Genomic DNA, 16,648 nt, shown 5'->3' with positions numbered 1-16,648 from the left:
GCTTGACGGTGATAACACTCGAGGGTGGTTGTCATTTGGGACCAGCAACGTTCTGCGCTCCCCGCTCGATTCCCGTGTTCAGGGGCTGAATAGACACCGGGAGAATCGCTTTCAACAGCCGATATCCCGTTTTCGATGTCACACTCGTGAGGCCCGGCCCCGCGTGATTGTACAAGAGTATTGATTGGCCGCTATGCAAATGTGTCTGCCGTGCGTCTACACGCGCACCTCGTCGTCCATGGCCCCGTCTTCTCCAAGGAGGCCATGGTGTTTATTCTATGTTTTACAGCTGAGATTCCCGCTCTTTCAAATCTTACACTTCCTTACGCTCTGTTTTTTTTCATACATAATGCTCGCCAAGTCGAGGCCTCGAAGCTACAACCGCCGCCGTCTACTCTTCTCATCGGACTCAGTTGGTCCGCTTGAAGGGGTATCCCACAGGCACGTCCTTGCGCGTCCAAATCAACTTCTTCTTCTTGGTCGTGACGTGCTCGACCCACACCTCGTCGGCGTGCTGCTTCTTGAACTGTCGGATGAAGACGGGGTCCCAGAGGTCCGAGGCGATGCCGAGGTCCTTGCAGCACCGCATCAGCGCGTTGGACTTGCAGCCCTCGACGGCCGAGGGCAGGTTCTCGAGCGCGAAGTAGGTGTTTTCGCCCTGCGCTTGGGAGATGAATCTGCGTGGTCCTGCGTTAGTCGTGGGTCCTCCTCAGGTCTGGCAGCGAAAGATGGGGTTCAAACGTACCGTCCCTCCGCAATGAGGGCATACTCCCTCGTCACAATCTTGTCTCCTACAACCACCTCGCCCTTGGGCACCAGGCCCCATCCTCCGGGGCCGAAGGCCGCGTTCAGGATGCGCCGGTACTTGATCTCGGGCAGGTAGATGATGCCGTCGGGCTTGACCTCCACGTCGGCCGGGTTCACGGGCTGGAGGAGGATGTCGACGACCTCCTTGGAGAAGCGCTGCGTGCCCAGGCCGTAGTACGACGTCGACCAGTCTATAATCTGCCCCTGCTGCTGCTGCTGTTGTTGTTGTTGCGGCTGGTACGGGGGGCCGCCGGAGGAAGCAAAGGAGGACGTAGGTTCCGAGGGGTAGGACGCCGGCGGCGCGTCGGGGAGGGGGGTCGTGGAGGAGAGGCTCGGGCCGAGGGCTGCGTCGGAGGGGTCTGAAGGGGCCGGCGTCGAAGTCAGGGTCGCTTTCGGGGCGGCTGCGCGAGAGGTGTTCGATGCCGGGGACCGTCTGACGTAGCTGGACGTCGTGCTGGACTTTGCTGGTGTTGCGCGCTGGGTGGTGGCGGCCGCGGCCGCGGCCTTGTAGCGGGATGTTGTGGCGATCCTTGCGACCTGGGAGAGGGACTGTCGTGATGTCGCGCGGAGGAGCGGGCGGAGGGTGCAGGGGGACGCCATGCTGGTGGTGCGGCGAGGATTCCTCGTCTGTGAAGAATATCGGGAGGGGTCGGCGGATGTTGGAGGGTGAAATAACAGAGTCGCACTATGTGGTGGGTGTTGTTGCGCCGCCGTTGATGCTCACATCGTCAAGATGGCAAAGATCCTCGAACGGGGACTCCCAATCGAAATTTGGTCGGCCCGGGTGAACGCCACGCCGGAGTGGCGGGAGCTTGGGCCATTCTGGTCGTGAACACTGTGCGCGCGACGTTTTTGTAGCACCGTCGCCGGCATCAGCCCACCGAGCTGTCTGCGAGGCACTGAGTTGGGATTGGTTTCTTTTCAGGTGTAATCTATAGTTATGGGACAATGTTTTACATCCTCTCCAGGAGAGCCTTGCGTTCGCCGCTCATGCATCCTTCATATCGGTCCGGTGGTCGTTGCCCTGCTGCTTCCAGCAGCTCTTGAACCGCTCCATCTGGGCAAGTCAACATCATCAGCTTCACTTTGATGTCGAAGGGAATTCCGAGGGTCCAGAGAGACGTACCTCGGCCGTACACTGCCGCCAATCCTTCTTCTCAAAGTAGCAATCGGTCAACTTGGTGTTCTCGTCTGCCAGAAGTAGAGGTCAGCGTTAGCGCCGTGTCCGCGCCCGCGTCCGCAGTCCGCATGTCCCGCCGCCAAGCGGCGGACATGATCGGGGGGAATGCCGTACCTGCGCAACCCGTGCTGAAGATGCGCTTGTCCCTGCACACGGACAATCGTTAGCTGCCATGTTGTTTGCTTTTGGTGTTTGTTTTTCCAATGTTTTCTTCTTGTCTCCTCCGAACCTCATCGCGAGCAACAAGCCTCGAAAGACTGGGACGGAGTTTGGGTTGTTGTCAACGTACCAGTCGTCAGGCTCGTCATCATCCACGGCGGCCTTCTGCACCGCGTCGCTCTCTTGTTTCGACATTGCGTCTTCCGCTTGGATTGTCAGCCCTGTTGGATTTTGCTTGTTGACGTGCCTCCAAGCTGCCGTGTCTCATCAACCTCTGATCGTGTAAACGGAAAGACTCAGGTTAGCGTTTGAGATTCCGTTGGGGGTTAGGGATTCAAGACAGTGCCCCTAAAAAAAAGCTGGTGACTCCCACCACAGAAACTCACTCATCACTCACCACTCATCTCATCATACCCACCACAGCTCACTCACCCGCATCCGCGATGGCCTCACGAAAACTCAACGTACTGGTCTATACTGGTACCTCCCCTCTCTCCAATTGACTACGGCCTCATCTCTGATCCACTCCCAGGCACCGGCACGACCGTAGAGTCCGTCCGCCACTGCATCTACTCTCTCCGCCGCCTGCTCTCCCCCACCTACGCCGTCATCCCCGTCGCCGAGTCCGCCCTCCTCAAGGAACCCTGGCAGCCCACTTGCGCGCTCCTCGTCATCCCCGGCGGCGGCGATCTCGGCTATTGCCGCGTTCTGAACGGCCCCGGCAACCGCCGCATCGCCGATTTCGTCCGCCGCGGCGGCGCGTACCTCGGCTTCTGTGCGGGGGGTTACTACGGCAGCCGTCAGTGCGAATTCGAGGTCGGCAACCGCACGCTCGAGGTCATTGGGACCCGCGAGCTTGGCTTCTTCCCAGGGACGTGTCGCGGCGGGGCGTTCAAGGGATTCGAGTATCACAGCGAGAAGGGCGCAAGGGCGGTGCGGTTGAGTGTGAAGGAGGGGTTCGGGGACGGGGAGGTGCTGAGTTACTACAACGGCGGAGGCGTCTTTGTCGATGCTGACAAGTTTGACGGTGTCGAGGTGTTGGCGCAGTATGCCGACGACGTCGCCGTCGACGGCGGAGACGGCAAGGCTGCCGTCATCTTCTGCAAAATCGGCTCCGGCAGTGTCATCTTGACCGGCCCTCACCCGGAGTACGTCCGCTTCCCCTTTTCGCCCACAATCTCAAGACTAACCCGCATCACAGATTCGCAGCCGCAAACCTCCACCCGCAGCCGCACATCCCCTCCTATGAATCCCTTACCTCTACTCTCGCCGCCGCCGACGCTGCCCGCGTCACTTTCCTCCGCGCCTGCCTGTCCAAACTCGGTCTCGACCTCAGCGCCGATCCGTCCGCGCCGCCATCGCTCTCGCGCATGCACCTGACCTCTGCGAACCACGCCGAGGTGGGCGAGATGCTGGCGTCGTGGGAAGAGGCCATCACTCGTGAGGGCGAGGGCGCGGACGCCGAGGAGTACATCCGCGGTGAGCACGACGTGTTCCGCATCGAAAAGCATTCTTCGCGATGGGACGTCGACGAGCTGCGGGAGGCGCTGCCGCAAGGGAAGGAGGCGGCGATGATTGATTACGACGGGGTTGTCAAGGTCATTGTCCCGCACGAGGAGGCGTGGCCCGACGTCAAGGAAACGCCGAGTTTCAACCACAGGTTGTTCTACAACTCGCTCCAGGGGTACCGTGCAAGGGAACCCACGGCCGAGGAGTGGGGTGATACCCTCATGTACGGGGAGGTCGTCACCAGCACTAACACCCTCATGGATAAGTGCGCTCCGCGCTCTCTCTTCACCCTCTTGTCCTAGAGCCCCCGACTCACGCTTACGTCCATAGGAACCCCAAGCTCCTCGCGCACCTCCCGACCGGCTTCACGCTCACGGCAACGACTCAAGTCGCCGGCCGCGGCCGCGGCACGAATGTCTGGGTCTCGCCGGCGGGCTGCCTCATCTTCTCCACCGTCATCAACCATCCGGCACACCTAGCCGCCTCCCACCCAGTCGTCTTCATACAGTACATCGCCGCCATCGCCATCGTCGAGGCCGTCAAGTCGTACGACGACGGCTGCGGAGACGTTCCTGTCAAGCTCAAGTGGCCCAATGACATTTGTGAGTGGCAATATCTCCATCTCTCAGTAGAGATACAGTACCATTAGGATCACCGCAACTAACAATGTGCCCAGATTGCCGCGACCCAAACACTCCCACGACAGACCCGCCCTCGTACGTCAAAATCGGCGGCATCCTCTCCAACTGCGCTTACTCCCAGGGCGCCTACCAAATCGTCCTCGGCATCGGCATCAACACGACAAACTCGCGCCCCACGACCTCGCTCAACGCCATCGCGCCGGCATCGCTCGCGGGCGGGTTCCACCTCGAGACGCTGCTCGCGCGGATCCTCACGCGCATCGAGGCGCTGTACAAGCAGTTCCGCCGCGAGGGCTTCTCCCGCGACCTCGAGGAACGGTACTACGCGCACTGGCTGCACAGCGGGCAGAACGTCACGCTCGAGGCGGAGGCGGGTGCCAAGGCCAAGATCGTGGGCATCACGAGGGACTGGGGCATGTTGAAGGCCGTCGAGGTCGACTCGATGGGCAGGGAGACGGGGAGGATGTGGGCGCTGCAGAGCGACGAGAACAGCTTTGATTTCTGGAGGGGGCTCGTTAAGAGGAAGTTGTAGTAGGGCTGACTGGGTGAGCCAAGGCGGCGCCGAGATATGTACCCTGTTCTGTTCCAAGGCGTCGCCCGGGTGGTATGTAAACGAATGTGCCGGTCGAGGGCCGCATCTCGTCCAAGTAGGTCTTTTATGACGGCGAATCGCAATTGGACTGGCAAAAGTCTAGGCCCGTTTTGTATTTCCCTGTTGGGAGCTTGTGCGGCACAGTCACCACACGAGATCTCAAGATGCAGAAACATTGGGAATCTGACCGGGGCATGCCGCGTGCCGTATCCGGAAACCTGGACGGAATCCATTCCGGCTGACACTCCCTCGTCATCGCTAAAGAACGCCTGAGATCGGTCTCGTAAGCCCCGATGACCGTCTTACCCGCATCGGTGCCAGCCTCTTTCGAGCCCTGTTGCATCAAGCCACAGCGAGATACCCAAGGAAGCTCACGATGCCTTTCGCCAGTTTCCGGATTCCCTGGCACCTCCTCACGCCGTCTTACTGCCCAGCCCCTCTTCGGAGACAATGCGGAAACATTGCGCCACCCCCGGCCTGCAACAAAAGCGCCATATTTGAGCTCGAGTACTGCCTCCGACTCGCCCGACGATGCGTCACGTCAGTCACTCAAACAGTGGAGGGAATAGGATAAATACCACATCTCGTCGCGCGACCAGACTGCAATCACGATGCGTTCAATTGAAATACTCGCAAGGCGCTGCTGTCATCCAAGCCAATCGGCTCGCGGTATCCCTTCATCGCAGCTCAAGAACCATCTGTACACCCGAACCCGGTTCGCTCAACCGTTGCACGCCACGACCATAACCTCGCGATCCTTGGCAACGACTCGGTCACCTCCCGCAATGGCGACGGAAGACCTCCCCCTAGTAAAGCTCTACTGGTACCTGGCCCAATTCCCCTTCAACCGCCCTCGTACAATCTCACTTACCAACCCAGGCTGAACAACTCTCGCTCCCAAAACACCCTTTGGCTCCTCGAAGAGCTTCGCATCCCCTACACCGTCCAGACCTTCTGCCGAGACGCCAACCGCCTCGCGCCCCCGGAACTGGCCGAGGTGCACCCCCTCGGCAAGGCCCCGATCCTCGAGCTCACGCCCCCCGCCTCCGCGGCCGATCCCGCGGGAACGCCCGGCCCGGAACCCATCCGGCTCGCCGAGAGCGGGTACATCACGCAGTACCTCGTCGATCACTTTGGCCACCGCAGCCCGGGCCTCGTGCCACCGCGGTGGAAGCCGGGCCAGGAGGGCCGCGTCGGCGGCGAGACGGAGGCGTTTTCGAGGTTCCAGTACCTACTGCACTACGTCGAGGGCAGCTTCTTCCCCGTGATCGTGCAGTTCCTCCTCATCGATAGTGAGTTTTACTCCCCCGTTTCTTCCATCCTCGCGAGCGCCTGCACCGAGTGCACCATCCCGCCGCCGAACCGCAAGCCTTTACGCACCAGATTCGACTACTAACACGCCGCGAACATCCAGTCCTCAAATCCAACAACGTCCCCTTCCTGGTCCGCCCCCTCACCTCCGCCGTCGCCTCCAAAATCTCCGCCCTCGCCCTCCTGCCCACCGCGCAAAAGCACCTCGCCATGCTCGAGCACTTTCTCAAGACGGCGCCCGGCGTGGCGCCCGGCGGCGAGGCTTTCCTCTGCGGCCCCGCCCTCACGGCCGCCGACATCCTCATCAGCTTCGCCCTCATCACGGCCGAAGACGAGGGCGCCTGGGACGCCATGGGAGCTGGCCCGGCGGCTCGGCGCGCGCGGCGCACCCTGTCTTGTTCGACTATACCGATCGACTGAAGAAACAGCCGGGGTACCTCAAGGTCGTGGAGAAGGTTAAGGAGATTGAGGGATGAGACGAGGTACGAGACGAGGTACGAAAGGAAAATGTCCAGAGTTTTTCCTCGGCGATGGCTTCGATCAGGCCACGAGGAGAATGAGGACGGTGTAGATGTTCAGTGTGCAAGTGGTGTTGGCGTCTCAACTTGATGACGGCATTGGATGCGCCTAATCCCGGCTACTGAAGTGTATATTAACATAATCAACATGAGATGCAAGCTGCGAAAACTTTCAACAATCCTCAGGCCTACGCTTTAGCTGCGGCGATGCCACTTTGTACCTGCTACAAGTAGCGATCGCGATAACGAGCCCTCGGCGGCGAAACGGCGAGTGGTTGACCGCGTGCGGTGACATATGTCCGAAGTCTTCGGCTCGCCATCCCAGGCTTGGGAGAGGTGCTCTTCCAGTCTCATCTTGAGGCCGAGGAAGAAAAAGGTTGGCCTGCCAAGAGATGCGGCGCCGTGACAGGACTTGCGATGGCCAGGGTTTCTGGCTCGGCAAAAGCCTTTTGTCGGAGGATGGCAATTAACCAGGCTTTTTTCCTCCCCATCCGCTCCGGCCCCCCGTGCGCCGGGCTCCGCAGGCGGCCTGGCCTGGGAAAGCCGAGAGTTTTTCCTGATCATTCGGTGATGTCACTAGGGGTTCCGTCGTGTCAGATCAAGCATTTGGGAATGAAACTTCGTCGAGAAGGTGTCCCACGAGCCCGGCTGAGAACCGTGGGAGGGCATCCCGTCGTTGCCCTCAATCCACTACCTTAATTCATGGCTATCCGACGGGCTCGTAAGTATCAAAAGGACATACACACACACACACACACAGACCCATCATCACCCCTCCCTCCCTCCCTCCCAACGTCGAGTCCAATCGACGGCCTCCGGTCCCGACCGCTAGGTCCCCCTCCGTCGTCCAAGTCTAACGCCGCCGCGTTTGCCCACGTCTCACCAAACCATCCCGCGACAAAAAGGGCCGTCCTGCAGTCCAGTAGTCCTCTCGATATACCTTGGACCGTCCCAAGGCACGCGCGAAAGAGTAATCGACGCATGGTATGAGACTCGTGCGCCGCAGCCACGGGCAGCAGCTCCTGAGTCGACAAGAGGGAAAGGCGGCCCGCATAAAGCTTCGCCCACCACACAGTTAATTAGTCTTTAGCTGCCACACCCATCGACAAGCGCTGGCACGGAGGCCCTACTCCATCCTGGGCATCTGGGCCAGGCCTATGAGGGCCGCGCCCTTGCACAGACGAGATGTGAGTCCGTCATGAACATGCTCCGAGAGCACAAAAGCAGCGGGTGCGCGTGTGTGTGTATGTGTGTGGTTGGGCCAGGCAGAACGGGAGTGGGCAGTAAGAGACACTGGACGAGGAACGCATGATCTAGCGCGGCCTATTAGACGCATTCTTCCATTCTCGTGGCCGTATCTCACCTCCCTCTCTCGCGACTTGTCCGCTCTCCCTCCTCCCCGCCGATTGCTGGCAATTGCAATTGCGTGTGTGTTGGCGCGGCGATTGCAGGTAAAAGTGCCCAAAGGGGGAATGGCCCACCAATCGGCGTCGCGGGACGGCCTCGTCCTTCCGGATCGGGAAGGCCCCGGACGGCACTCCGTCTGCAGGTGGGCATGTGGTTTGCGCGGGAGGGAGGGGAGGGGTTTGCAGGGCCCGATGAGGGGGAGGCATGATTCCGCACCTTCATTGCGGATTCGGCAGCATTGCAGAATTCGTTGCGATGCTGGACAATGAGTGTGTGTCTGTCTGTGTGGTTCCACCCCGCATCCAAAGATTTTTCCACGGCGGCTAACGTGCGAGTGCTAGCGAGAAACTCTCTAGGTGATGGGCGTGTCCCGGTCGGTTTCCTGTTCCTGTTGGATGTCTTGACAGCAGAGGGGACATGTTTCATTCCATCTTTGCAGAGATGATGGAGGGGAGGAGGGGGCCGCAGCGAGGAGGACAACCGCATCATCCAGTCTACCGTTTCAACCCCGTCGATGCTATTGATGGACGACATGGAGACGGGGAAAAAAGACGTATAGAAGACGTCGAACTTCAGTAATGTTCCATAATCGACTCGTCGCCAAGGATAGAATTCCATCTCGATCTGCCCAATCGCAATCCCGGCCGTTTGGCCCGCAGCACCAATCTGGCACGATGACCTTCCTTTTCCCGCCTTGTTCAATCAATGCCTTGGATGTGGGCAGCCGTCTGCTGGGTGGTGTAGAACCATGTCTCACCACCCACACGCGCACGCACAAGGAGCCAAGGCGCCCGCGCCGACGAATTGAGTTGGCGTTCGAACGTGAGGGCCGCTGTCGATCTGTCGGGACTCGGGAGTTGCTTCTCCAGGGTCCTTGCCGGGACGCCCGCTGTGTCAGGACCAGGGTGCGTTGGACGTGGTGGGCGGCCGGTCCGCATGAAGCAGAATCGAGCTCCCCGACATGGCGACGAGTTTGTTCGTATGTAAAAAGAGGCCCAGAGCTGCTTTTCAGATGTGCTTTGATGTACAAGGCGATTGTTAGACCAAGTGCTTTGCTGCCAAACGTCGAATCCCCCTCCCAAAACGACGGGCCTCTCTCACGGGTTTTGGGGGATGTAAGTCGCCCACGTCCACTTACAACGGGTCAAGCACCTCCGAGCACTTGTGCGTCCGCAGAGCCAGTCTCGCAACAATGGCCAGTGGCAGCACCTACGAGCTTCTCCACCTCAGCCTGCGCGCGCCGTCGCCGTCTCCGACGTTGTCGCCGGCCGTGCTCAAGGAGATTGTAAGTCGTCCCATCCACGGGTGCTCTTCTACACGCCCCGACGACACCTTGCTAATCTCTGACTAGGACGATGCCGACGTCCCCTTCTTCATGACGGGCATCTTCCTCCCCCACGCCATCTGCACACTCTTCATCCTCGCCCGCGTCGTCAGCCGTGTCTGGGTCATACGCAAGTGGTACATCGACGACACCCTTATCTTCCTCGCGTGGCTCTTTTCCTCGGCCCTATGCGTCGTGTATGGCATCACCGCAGCGACGCCCTGGCTTCTTGGTGCGCCTCCAGAAGCGGCCTCGGAGGAGATGGACGTGAACCCGTACATCATGCGCACCTACCTCGGCCTCATCTACTACCAGCTCTGCCTATGCCTCACCAAGCTCTCCATCCTCGCTTTCTACCTGCGCATGTTCGCCTGCCGCCCGACAGAGCGCTACCTGGCGTGGGCCGCCATCGTCTTTGTCTTCATGTACAGCGCACCGATGCTGCTCATGAGCTTCTTGCAATGCCACCCCGTCCGGGGCCAGTTCTTTGGTCATCCGATGGTGTGCTTCGACTTCCCGGATTTGCTCATCTCGAGCGCAAGTCTGCACTCGGCAACAGACGCCTGGCTGATCATCATGGTCATCCCCTGCGTCATGAGGCTGGACATCCCCCGTCGGCAAAAGGTTGCCCTTGGGCTGGTGATGAGCATGGGCATCTTCGTCATTGCCGCCAGCATGATCCGGCTGCAGCTCAGCCTGCACCTGCACTATCAGCCAAACAGCTCCGCGGTCAGGAACACGCTGGGCTTCTTCGTCATGACGGTCCTCGAGTGCGACATTGCCCTCATCTGCGCCAGCGCGCCGACGCTTCGGCCGCTGCTGGCGAGGGTGTTCTTTGGGGGGTCGAGCTGCAACGCCAAGAGGAAGTCGTTGGAGGCCAACACCGCCGACAGTTTCGACTTGACAAGTCTGACGTACCACGGGTACCCGTGGGCGACCACGAGCACGTCTGTGACAGGAAGCAGAAACGCCAGCGTCGCCAGCCACCTGAACAAGCTACGGATGCCGGCGCCGCCAGCGCCGGTTCGTCCGATGGCTCAACGCCCGCCGCGTCCGCCGACGACGCTGCACTTTGGGGACATGATTGTGGGCACGGCGCCGCGGGGCAAAGGGTGCCCATTGATGGAGGACACGCGGCCCATGTTGAACGAGACGTGGGAGATGAAGCGCAGTTCGTCCATCTACTCGCAGGATTCGGCATGGGACGGTCCCCGCGAGTACGATTACGAGAAGGGTGCCATCCTCAAGACGATGAGGCTGAGCCTTCGCTCCGAGTACATAGCACAGAATGACGTTAGGTTCAAGAAGAATGAGCCGCTGAATATCAACCGTTGGAGTCCGACATCCGGGCTCAGCGGAGATACCTGGGCCGCGGATAGAAGCAGCTCGGGCACAAATAAGGAGGGCATGGAGAGGAAAGTGTGGGCCGATATACCCCGGGAGGAGGAAGACGGCAAGCCCCAAATCCCCCTGCGAAGCCCGTTGAGGGACAGTCGAAGATAATGTCAAATAGAAACAGCGTTTAACAGATCATTCTTACAAGCCTCCCTCCAAGTACCTCTTCAGATCCGTGGCCTGAGTGTCAAATCTCTCTCGCAGAGTGCCCTTTGATAACAAAAGCAGCGCCGCTCCAGGAAGGTAAAACGTCTCGTACGACACCATCCGCACTGACCCGTTCCCCAGATCCGTCAGAAGATTCGGGTGCTCTGCCAGCAACCCATAGCCGTTCAATCCGTCGTCGTACCTCCACGCGGACACCGCTCGGACGCGACCTAGGCCGTCGTCATCCTCGACATCCGGCGCAAGCACAGAGACGACTTCGTTGGAAGACGCATTGAACAGCGGGATGATGCCGGCGCTGGTAAACTTGACTGGCATCTCGAGGTAGACGTCCTCAGGGCCTTGGACGTTGGGCGGGGGGACAGCCTCGACAACAAAGGTGTTCCACTCGCTGTACCGGCCAAAGTCAATGACCGTGTCGTAGATTGCCTGGATGGGGGCGTCGATTATCACTTCGGCGCACACGGTGAAGAGCGCGCGCGTAAGGTTGTACGACGGCGTGGCGAGGAGGCCGTCGCTGCAGCGCAGGGGGGCGATGGAGGAGAGAGATGCCTGGGCCGTGGCGGCGAAGAGCCAGGTGCTCGAGACGATGCGCATCTTGGAGAATCGACGTGATATTTGATGTTGCTGTCTGCTAAGGTGGGATCCCCGGAAGATGCGTACTTCTCGTCTCTACAGATCGGCAGCTTCTTCATGCGGGGACGTAAACACGACGAGTCTAAGGTTCAAACCAAAGGCGCGCGAGGATGGAGCAAACTACCCTTCGCTCGGCTGATAAGTCAGCTTCCGTTCCTGTCTTGGTGCGTAGCTGTGGGAACTTACAGGGGTAGCGACATGGTAATAGTCCTTTGGCCTCTGCCAGGCCTGTTGTCTCTCCCATGGTCTATGTCCCTTTTGTCTACTTTGCCTTTACCATTCCCCACGTCTTCACTAGCCTGCTCATCACCTTTTGGATCTCGCTGACACTGGCATGGTAAACGGACGATAGGGTCGAGGTTGAGACATGGTAATAGCGAGAAGCGCGTCCAGGGTTTCCTAGCAATCGCGTGCTGAGGTGGTGGACGTCTGATCATCCCACGCTTGGCGTGTTCTCTCGGGTACAGATTCTGGATCAAACACGTCCCGACCCGATCGGTGCAATCGGTCCCTTGCGATACATGATGTGACGTGAATGCCTTGCATACCATCGACTTTCTGGCTCGGTGGCTATGAGACAGGCCAGACGCAGGCTAGGCATGTTCCCGCCCGCGCCGTCATCTGCATCACCCATCCATCATTTGAATAAGGCAGCTTGTTCGACAGGAAACAGGGGTGTTAGTCAGATGATGGCGTGCCTATTGCACGCCGTCGCGGAACTCGAGTGCAACAGAAGACGAGACGGAAAAAGGACGAAGAACAGAAACAAGCAGGGGAGGCCACGCGATGGACGAGCGGCTTATGAAGACGCATGGTCTGTGCGTTAGACTTAACGTCCCTCCCCAGAGTTCGGATTCCCGCTTCCCGCTCTCGTCGCATAAACCAAGGCCAGGGCGCCAACAACGTCTCGATTCTTCTCGCGTTCCTAAACCGAGCGCTTCCTTTTTGCCATGTTTCCAATAAAAAGAAGCCAAGCCTTTGCGATCTTGATTGCAAATCAGACGCACTTGGGCAGATCATTGCTTTGCCGCCTCAGACTTGGCAACTCTCCTCGGTCTTGTCGCCACGCCCCGTTGCCTCGCGTTCCATCCACGGCGATGCTGATTTGCAATGCTGGAGAACGCAAATCATCCCATCCTGATCTTCCGTCCCCCATCATGGTGCAGTTTTATGCCCACTGGCTTCTGGCTACCTTCGTTTGGGATGACCCGGATCGCGGCACGGGATCGTTCCCTGCACATTAACCCCAACCATCGTGGATGTTCTCTCTGGCTTCTAGAACAAGTGTTTTGTTCCCATTACGTCGAGAAACCCCCTTCTTCTCTATACTAAAGAGCCACCTACGACAAAGAGATTTCGCCTTCGGGTCCGTTCGACGTATGGGTCTGCCTCATTCGTGAAGTTGGATTTCTTTCGTCGGATTCATGAATCCGGGACGCAAATCCCCGCCTCTCGTGACGCGGTGTGATGCGGTAGGCTGTCTCGAGATATTGCCAAGGATATCTCAGGAGGCCAATCGCGTTGTTCACCTAGTGGATGGACGATGTCATCTTGAGCGCTGTCACCAACCAAGACGCCTGTCGTTTTCTTTTCACGATTAGAGATACTTGGTTCCCAGAGACCGGGGGCAGCGAGGCGTCCCGTTCCGCGTCCTCGTGTTCCAGTCCTATGCCCCGAAGTGCCCCGTATCTGACTCTTTCTTTCTCGCCTCCTTTCTGTTACTAACACCTACTTGCCTTGAAGCTTCTTTCGCTCTTTTCTTTTTTCTTCCTTCCTCTTCTTCTTCTCTCTGTGAGGGCCAACTTCCTGACGCTCGTTTTTATCCTCGCACACTGTCTCTCATTGTTACGATCTTTAGAAGGAAGGGGCTAGAGGAAAAACAAGCCTCAGAATAGCTACCATGACGAAATCCTGGGCCTGGATAAGCCTTCTTTTGCTGCTGGCCATCGCTAGCGCGGCTGTTATACCGGCCGGCAAACCTGCTCATACATCAACGCCATCGACATCGCCGTCTTCGACTGAGAGAACGCCAATACCTACGGCGTTTCTGGAGCAGCAGAAGGACGCACGCGGAGGTCAGACCGATTCGGTGGGAGAAGGACATGGCCGACAACAGGATGGTTCAGCTCTAAATCGGATGTTGGCGCGACGACAATTGACGCAAGTTACAGCTGTAATTTTGGTTCTCCCGAGGATACTAAGCAGTCCGAACAGGCCCTTTTCAGGATTGTTTCGCATCACCACTCTGACTGTCGTTCGGACCGTCACAGTTGAGTTGCCCAGCCAGACAAGAGTCGTCTTTTCGCCCGTCGAGCAGACCCTGACCATCGTAAACCCTGTCTTGGTCTTCGAGACACGCGTGATCACTGCTTCGCAGCCATCCGGGAACATCGCCGCAAGAGACTTGACCGAGGCGGCTGCATCCGATCCAGAGTTTCATTCCGTGACGCTACCAGTCTATGCGTCTCCCTCCAAAGAGGCAACGCTCTTGTCAAAGGCAGGGCGCGTTCGACGACAGAATTCGAATCCAATCACCAGAGTCTCGACGATCACTGTTGAGATCATTAGGACGTTAACAAACGTCTGCTCCGTCCGCACGGTCACCGTATTCGACCCAGTCTACGTGTCCGTAACAGAGAACCAGATCGTGACTACCACGACTTTCACAACAACCACGCCCTCTATTGAGACAACAACCTCCCGCTCGTCTTCTGTTGTGTCCCCCGCCCCGCCGGCTGATCCAGCTCTCTCATCCAGCGACGACGAGCTGACCGATACGACTGAACCCTTCAGTACCACGTCCCCCACCAGTAACGCACTCTCGCCGTCCGCAAGCTCAACTACGTTCACAAGTGTCTTGGGTTCGGCGAGCACCAGCCCTAAGCTCGTTCCATCGGAGACATCAGCCGACGCTGGTGTCACTGGTCCAGGAGCTCAACCCCCGACAGGAAGCACCGCAACAAGCTCCACGCAATCGGAACCGACCTCGGGGACCAATATCGCATCCTCCAGGTCAACTGAACTCCCCACCCCAGAAGCCGCCCCAGAAGCCGCCTCAGACCCTGCTCTGTCACCAGGGACGATCGCTAGCATTACGCTAGGCGCCGTCACGGCTCTGTTGATTTTCTTGTTCCTTGGCTTCGTCTACCAAAGATACCGAAAGTTCCTCAGAAGCCGCCAGCATCCTCAGTCGTCCAAAAGGGATTATCGAATGACATCAGCCTCGGCGGCTAGCGCCATCATGGATAAATCCGCACCCGATATCCCGGATGCCAACGCCCAAGGCCAGGGCGTACCCAGCGAAACCAGCAGCAATAAATCGAGCGAGGGCGAGCAGGTCAGAATTGTCATTCATCGTGTTGTGAGCCAGACGGACGACTCCAGCGAGGTTCCTCCTCTGCCGAAATCCTGGCCACTCCCACCGGGCAACACTGGCCAGGTCTACGGTGTCATTCCTGAAGAGAGCGGCGAGGCAACGCCCCGCGACGTTACCGGCTGGAGTACTACAAGCGAGTATGGAAGCACGCTTTACCGCGACGTCTCGCGGAACGGCGTTCGTTATTAATTCGTGGCCCCTGTGGGGGGGGACAGCTCAAAAGGCTTGAGAGCGGCACTGGACAATGGCGTGTTGCAACTGAACGTGTTTACAATTCTATAGCGAGGTTCGGTTCCTCATGAGACCGATTATGATTCTGTAGATACATAAGAAACTGGACCGGTCTTGTATTTTGCCGCTGCCATTCTCTCTTTGACAAGTGGGAATTTGTAAATTATGGTGGCGTCGTGTTCAACTCGGCGGGCGGTATGGCTTCTTGTAGTCGAGAATGCCCCAGATAAAATGACAACTCGCGAGGGGATAGCTGTGCTAAGGTGACTATCCTTCTGCAAGAGGGATAAGAAGCCCTTGGAAAATCTGAGAGATGGAACAGGTGCCTCCATCAGCAAGAGCCTCAGTTGCTGTAGGGACGTCTTGCAATCCGAGAGCAAACAGGGAGTACCTTAATCAAATGGTGAAGAATATGATCATTGCCTGGTGGAAAGCTGTGTCTGGAAGATATCTGCGGCAACCTGTTCTATAAGTACCTGCTTATGGAAATAGAGGCAAACTGCCCACGACGAAACAAAATGCAGCAACCTGCCTATAATATCTGTATTGACACACCTTCATATGTGTTTTTAAGATGCAATCCTGTTGAAGTAGTGGACTCCTTAACAAGTTTATGAACAGAGGCAATATAATTTGCCTTGATCTCTTGGCTCGAATCTCTGCTGCTGACAGCTTTAGTATCATAGGGTCATGGAAAGGGGGCTGTGGGTTCAAGTCGCGGCGCAAGACGGATCCTACGGTGCTTCGCGTTCAATCAAGCCGTGCAACAAGCTTCAGGGTCACTTTGGCGCATAACTAAAGAAAGGGCAATGGCACGATGCTTTGGCTGTTACAAATGTGTCTTTCCTGTTATCGTCCTGCTAATGTTCTATGAATTCCAAGGGTTAAAAAGCCAAAGACCGAGCCATATATGACAGAGACAACAAATTCGATACGGGTAGCAAAGACAAGGGGACCTGAGAGGCGAAAGCTAGAGTAGACAGCTGAGGCGGATACTTCTAGGCTTGTCTGGACTCTTTTCGTCACCCTCATGTCACCTCAGGTATTGGGTGGCATCCAAATGTCAGTCGCAAGGCAGAATAAAGTTGCATTGAAATTGCTGACCAGGAAGTAGTGGGAGCAGATGGTAATTACTCGTTCTGTTGTCATGCAATTGCAGATGGGCTGACACATCAGGATCTGGCCGAGAAATGGAACGACCCAGAGCCCACCTGCTTCTTTGAAATAAGTATGTCATCATTGGCTAAAAAGATCTCCAGCCAATAGGAAGGCAGGCGATGACCTGAAGCAGGGATCGTCCGGAGTGGTGGGCAGGGACCGTGACGTCGGTACTGGGCCCCTCCGTCCCTGCGTCGCAGTTGCTTAAAAGGACCCTTTGCGACCCCCCCATTTGGCTA

The 16,648-nt window shown here is 57.9% G+C and overlaps 7 protein-coding genes across 7 annotated transcripts; 4 read left to right on the top strand and 3 right to left on the bottom strand.

Moving 5' to 3' along the window:
- Positions 1-409: 409 nt before the first annotated feature.
- ColSpa_09762 (mitochondrial genome maintenance protein MGM101) lies at positions 410-1,407 on the bottom strand (the record flags this gene model as incomplete). The annotated part of the gene is made up of 2 exons (XM_049275974.1): positions 410-677; positions 746-1,407. The coding sequence occupies 2 exons, from the start codon at positions 1,405-1,407 to the stop codon at positions 410-412; spliced, it is 930 nt and encodes a 309-aa protein (XP_049131931.1).
- Positions 1,408-1,795: 388 nt separating this feature from the next.
- ColSpa_09761 (cytochrome oxidase assembly factor 4) lies at positions 1,796-2,341 on the bottom strand (the record flags this gene model as incomplete). Its single annotated transcript, XM_049275973.1, has 4 exons — positions 1,796-1,864; positions 1,934-1,998; positions 2,102-2,133; positions 2,277-2,341. 4 exons carry the CDS (start codon positions 2,339-2,341, stop codon positions 1,796-1,798), a joined length of 231 nt encoding a protein of 76 aa, XP_049131930.1.
- A 248-nt stretch (positions 2,342-2,589) lies between these two features.
- Positions 2,590-4,828, top strand: ColSpa_09760 (biotin--protein ligase; the record flags this gene model as incomplete). Its single annotated transcript, XM_049275972.1, has 5 exons — positions 2,590-2,626; positions 2,679-3,294; positions 3,348-3,920; positions 3,986-4,257; positions 4,332-4,828. 5 exons carry the CDS (start codon positions 2,590-2,592, stop codon positions 4,826-4,828), a joined length of 1,995 nt encoding a protein of 664 aa, XP_049131929.1.
- Positions 4,829-5,673: 845 nt separating this feature from the next.
- ColSpa_09759 (glutathione S-transferase 1) lies at positions 5,674-6,619 on the top strand (the record flags this gene model as incomplete). Its single annotated transcript, XM_049275971.1, has 3 exons — positions 5,674-5,711; positions 5,768-6,180; positions 6,303-6,619. 3 exons carry the CDS (start codon positions 5,674-5,676, stop codon positions 6,617-6,619), a joined length of 768 nt encoding a protein of 255 aa, XP_049131928.1.
- A 2,697-nt stretch (positions 6,620-9,316) lies between these two features.
- Positions 9,317-10,951, top strand: ColSpa_09758 (uncharacterized protein; the record flags this gene model as incomplete). Its single annotated transcript, XM_049275970.1, has 2 exons — positions 9,317-9,409; positions 9,476-10,951. 2 exons carry the CDS (start codon positions 9,317-9,319, stop codon positions 10,949-10,951), a joined length of 1,569 nt encoding a protein of 522 aa, XP_049131927.1.
- A 33-nt stretch (positions 10,952-10,984) lies between these two features.
- ColSpa_09757 (uncharacterized protein) lies at positions 10,985-11,605 on the bottom strand (the record flags this gene model as incomplete). Its single annotated transcript, XM_049275969.1, has 1 exon — positions 10,985-11,605. The coding sequence occupies one exon, from the start codon at positions 11,603-11,605 to the stop codon at positions 10,985-10,987; it is 621 nt and encodes a 206-aa protein (XP_049131926.1).
- Positions 11,606-13,544: 1,939 nt separating this feature from the next.
- On the top strand, positions 13,545-15,209 carry ColSpa_09756 (uncharacterized protein; the record flags this gene model as incomplete). Its single annotated transcript, XM_049275968.1, has 1 exon — positions 13,545-15,209. The coding sequence occupies one exon, from the start codon at positions 13,545-13,547 to the stop codon at positions 15,207-15,209; it is 1,665 nt and encodes a 554-aa protein (XP_049131925.1).
- Between the last annotated feature and the right edge of the window lie 1,439 nt (positions 15,210-16,648).

The sequence above is a fragment of the Colletotrichum spaethianum genome, assembly GCF_022836535.1.
Source record: "Colletotrichum spaethianum MAFF 239500 DNA, contig30, whole genome shotgun sequence".
Lineage (NCBI taxonomy): Eukaryota > Fungi > Ascomycota > Sordariomycetes > Glomerellales > Glomerellaceae > Colletotrichum > Colletotrichum spaethianum.
The sequence above is the reverse complement of the archived record's forward strand: the minus strand, read 5'-3'. Positions and strand labels throughout refer to the sequence as shown.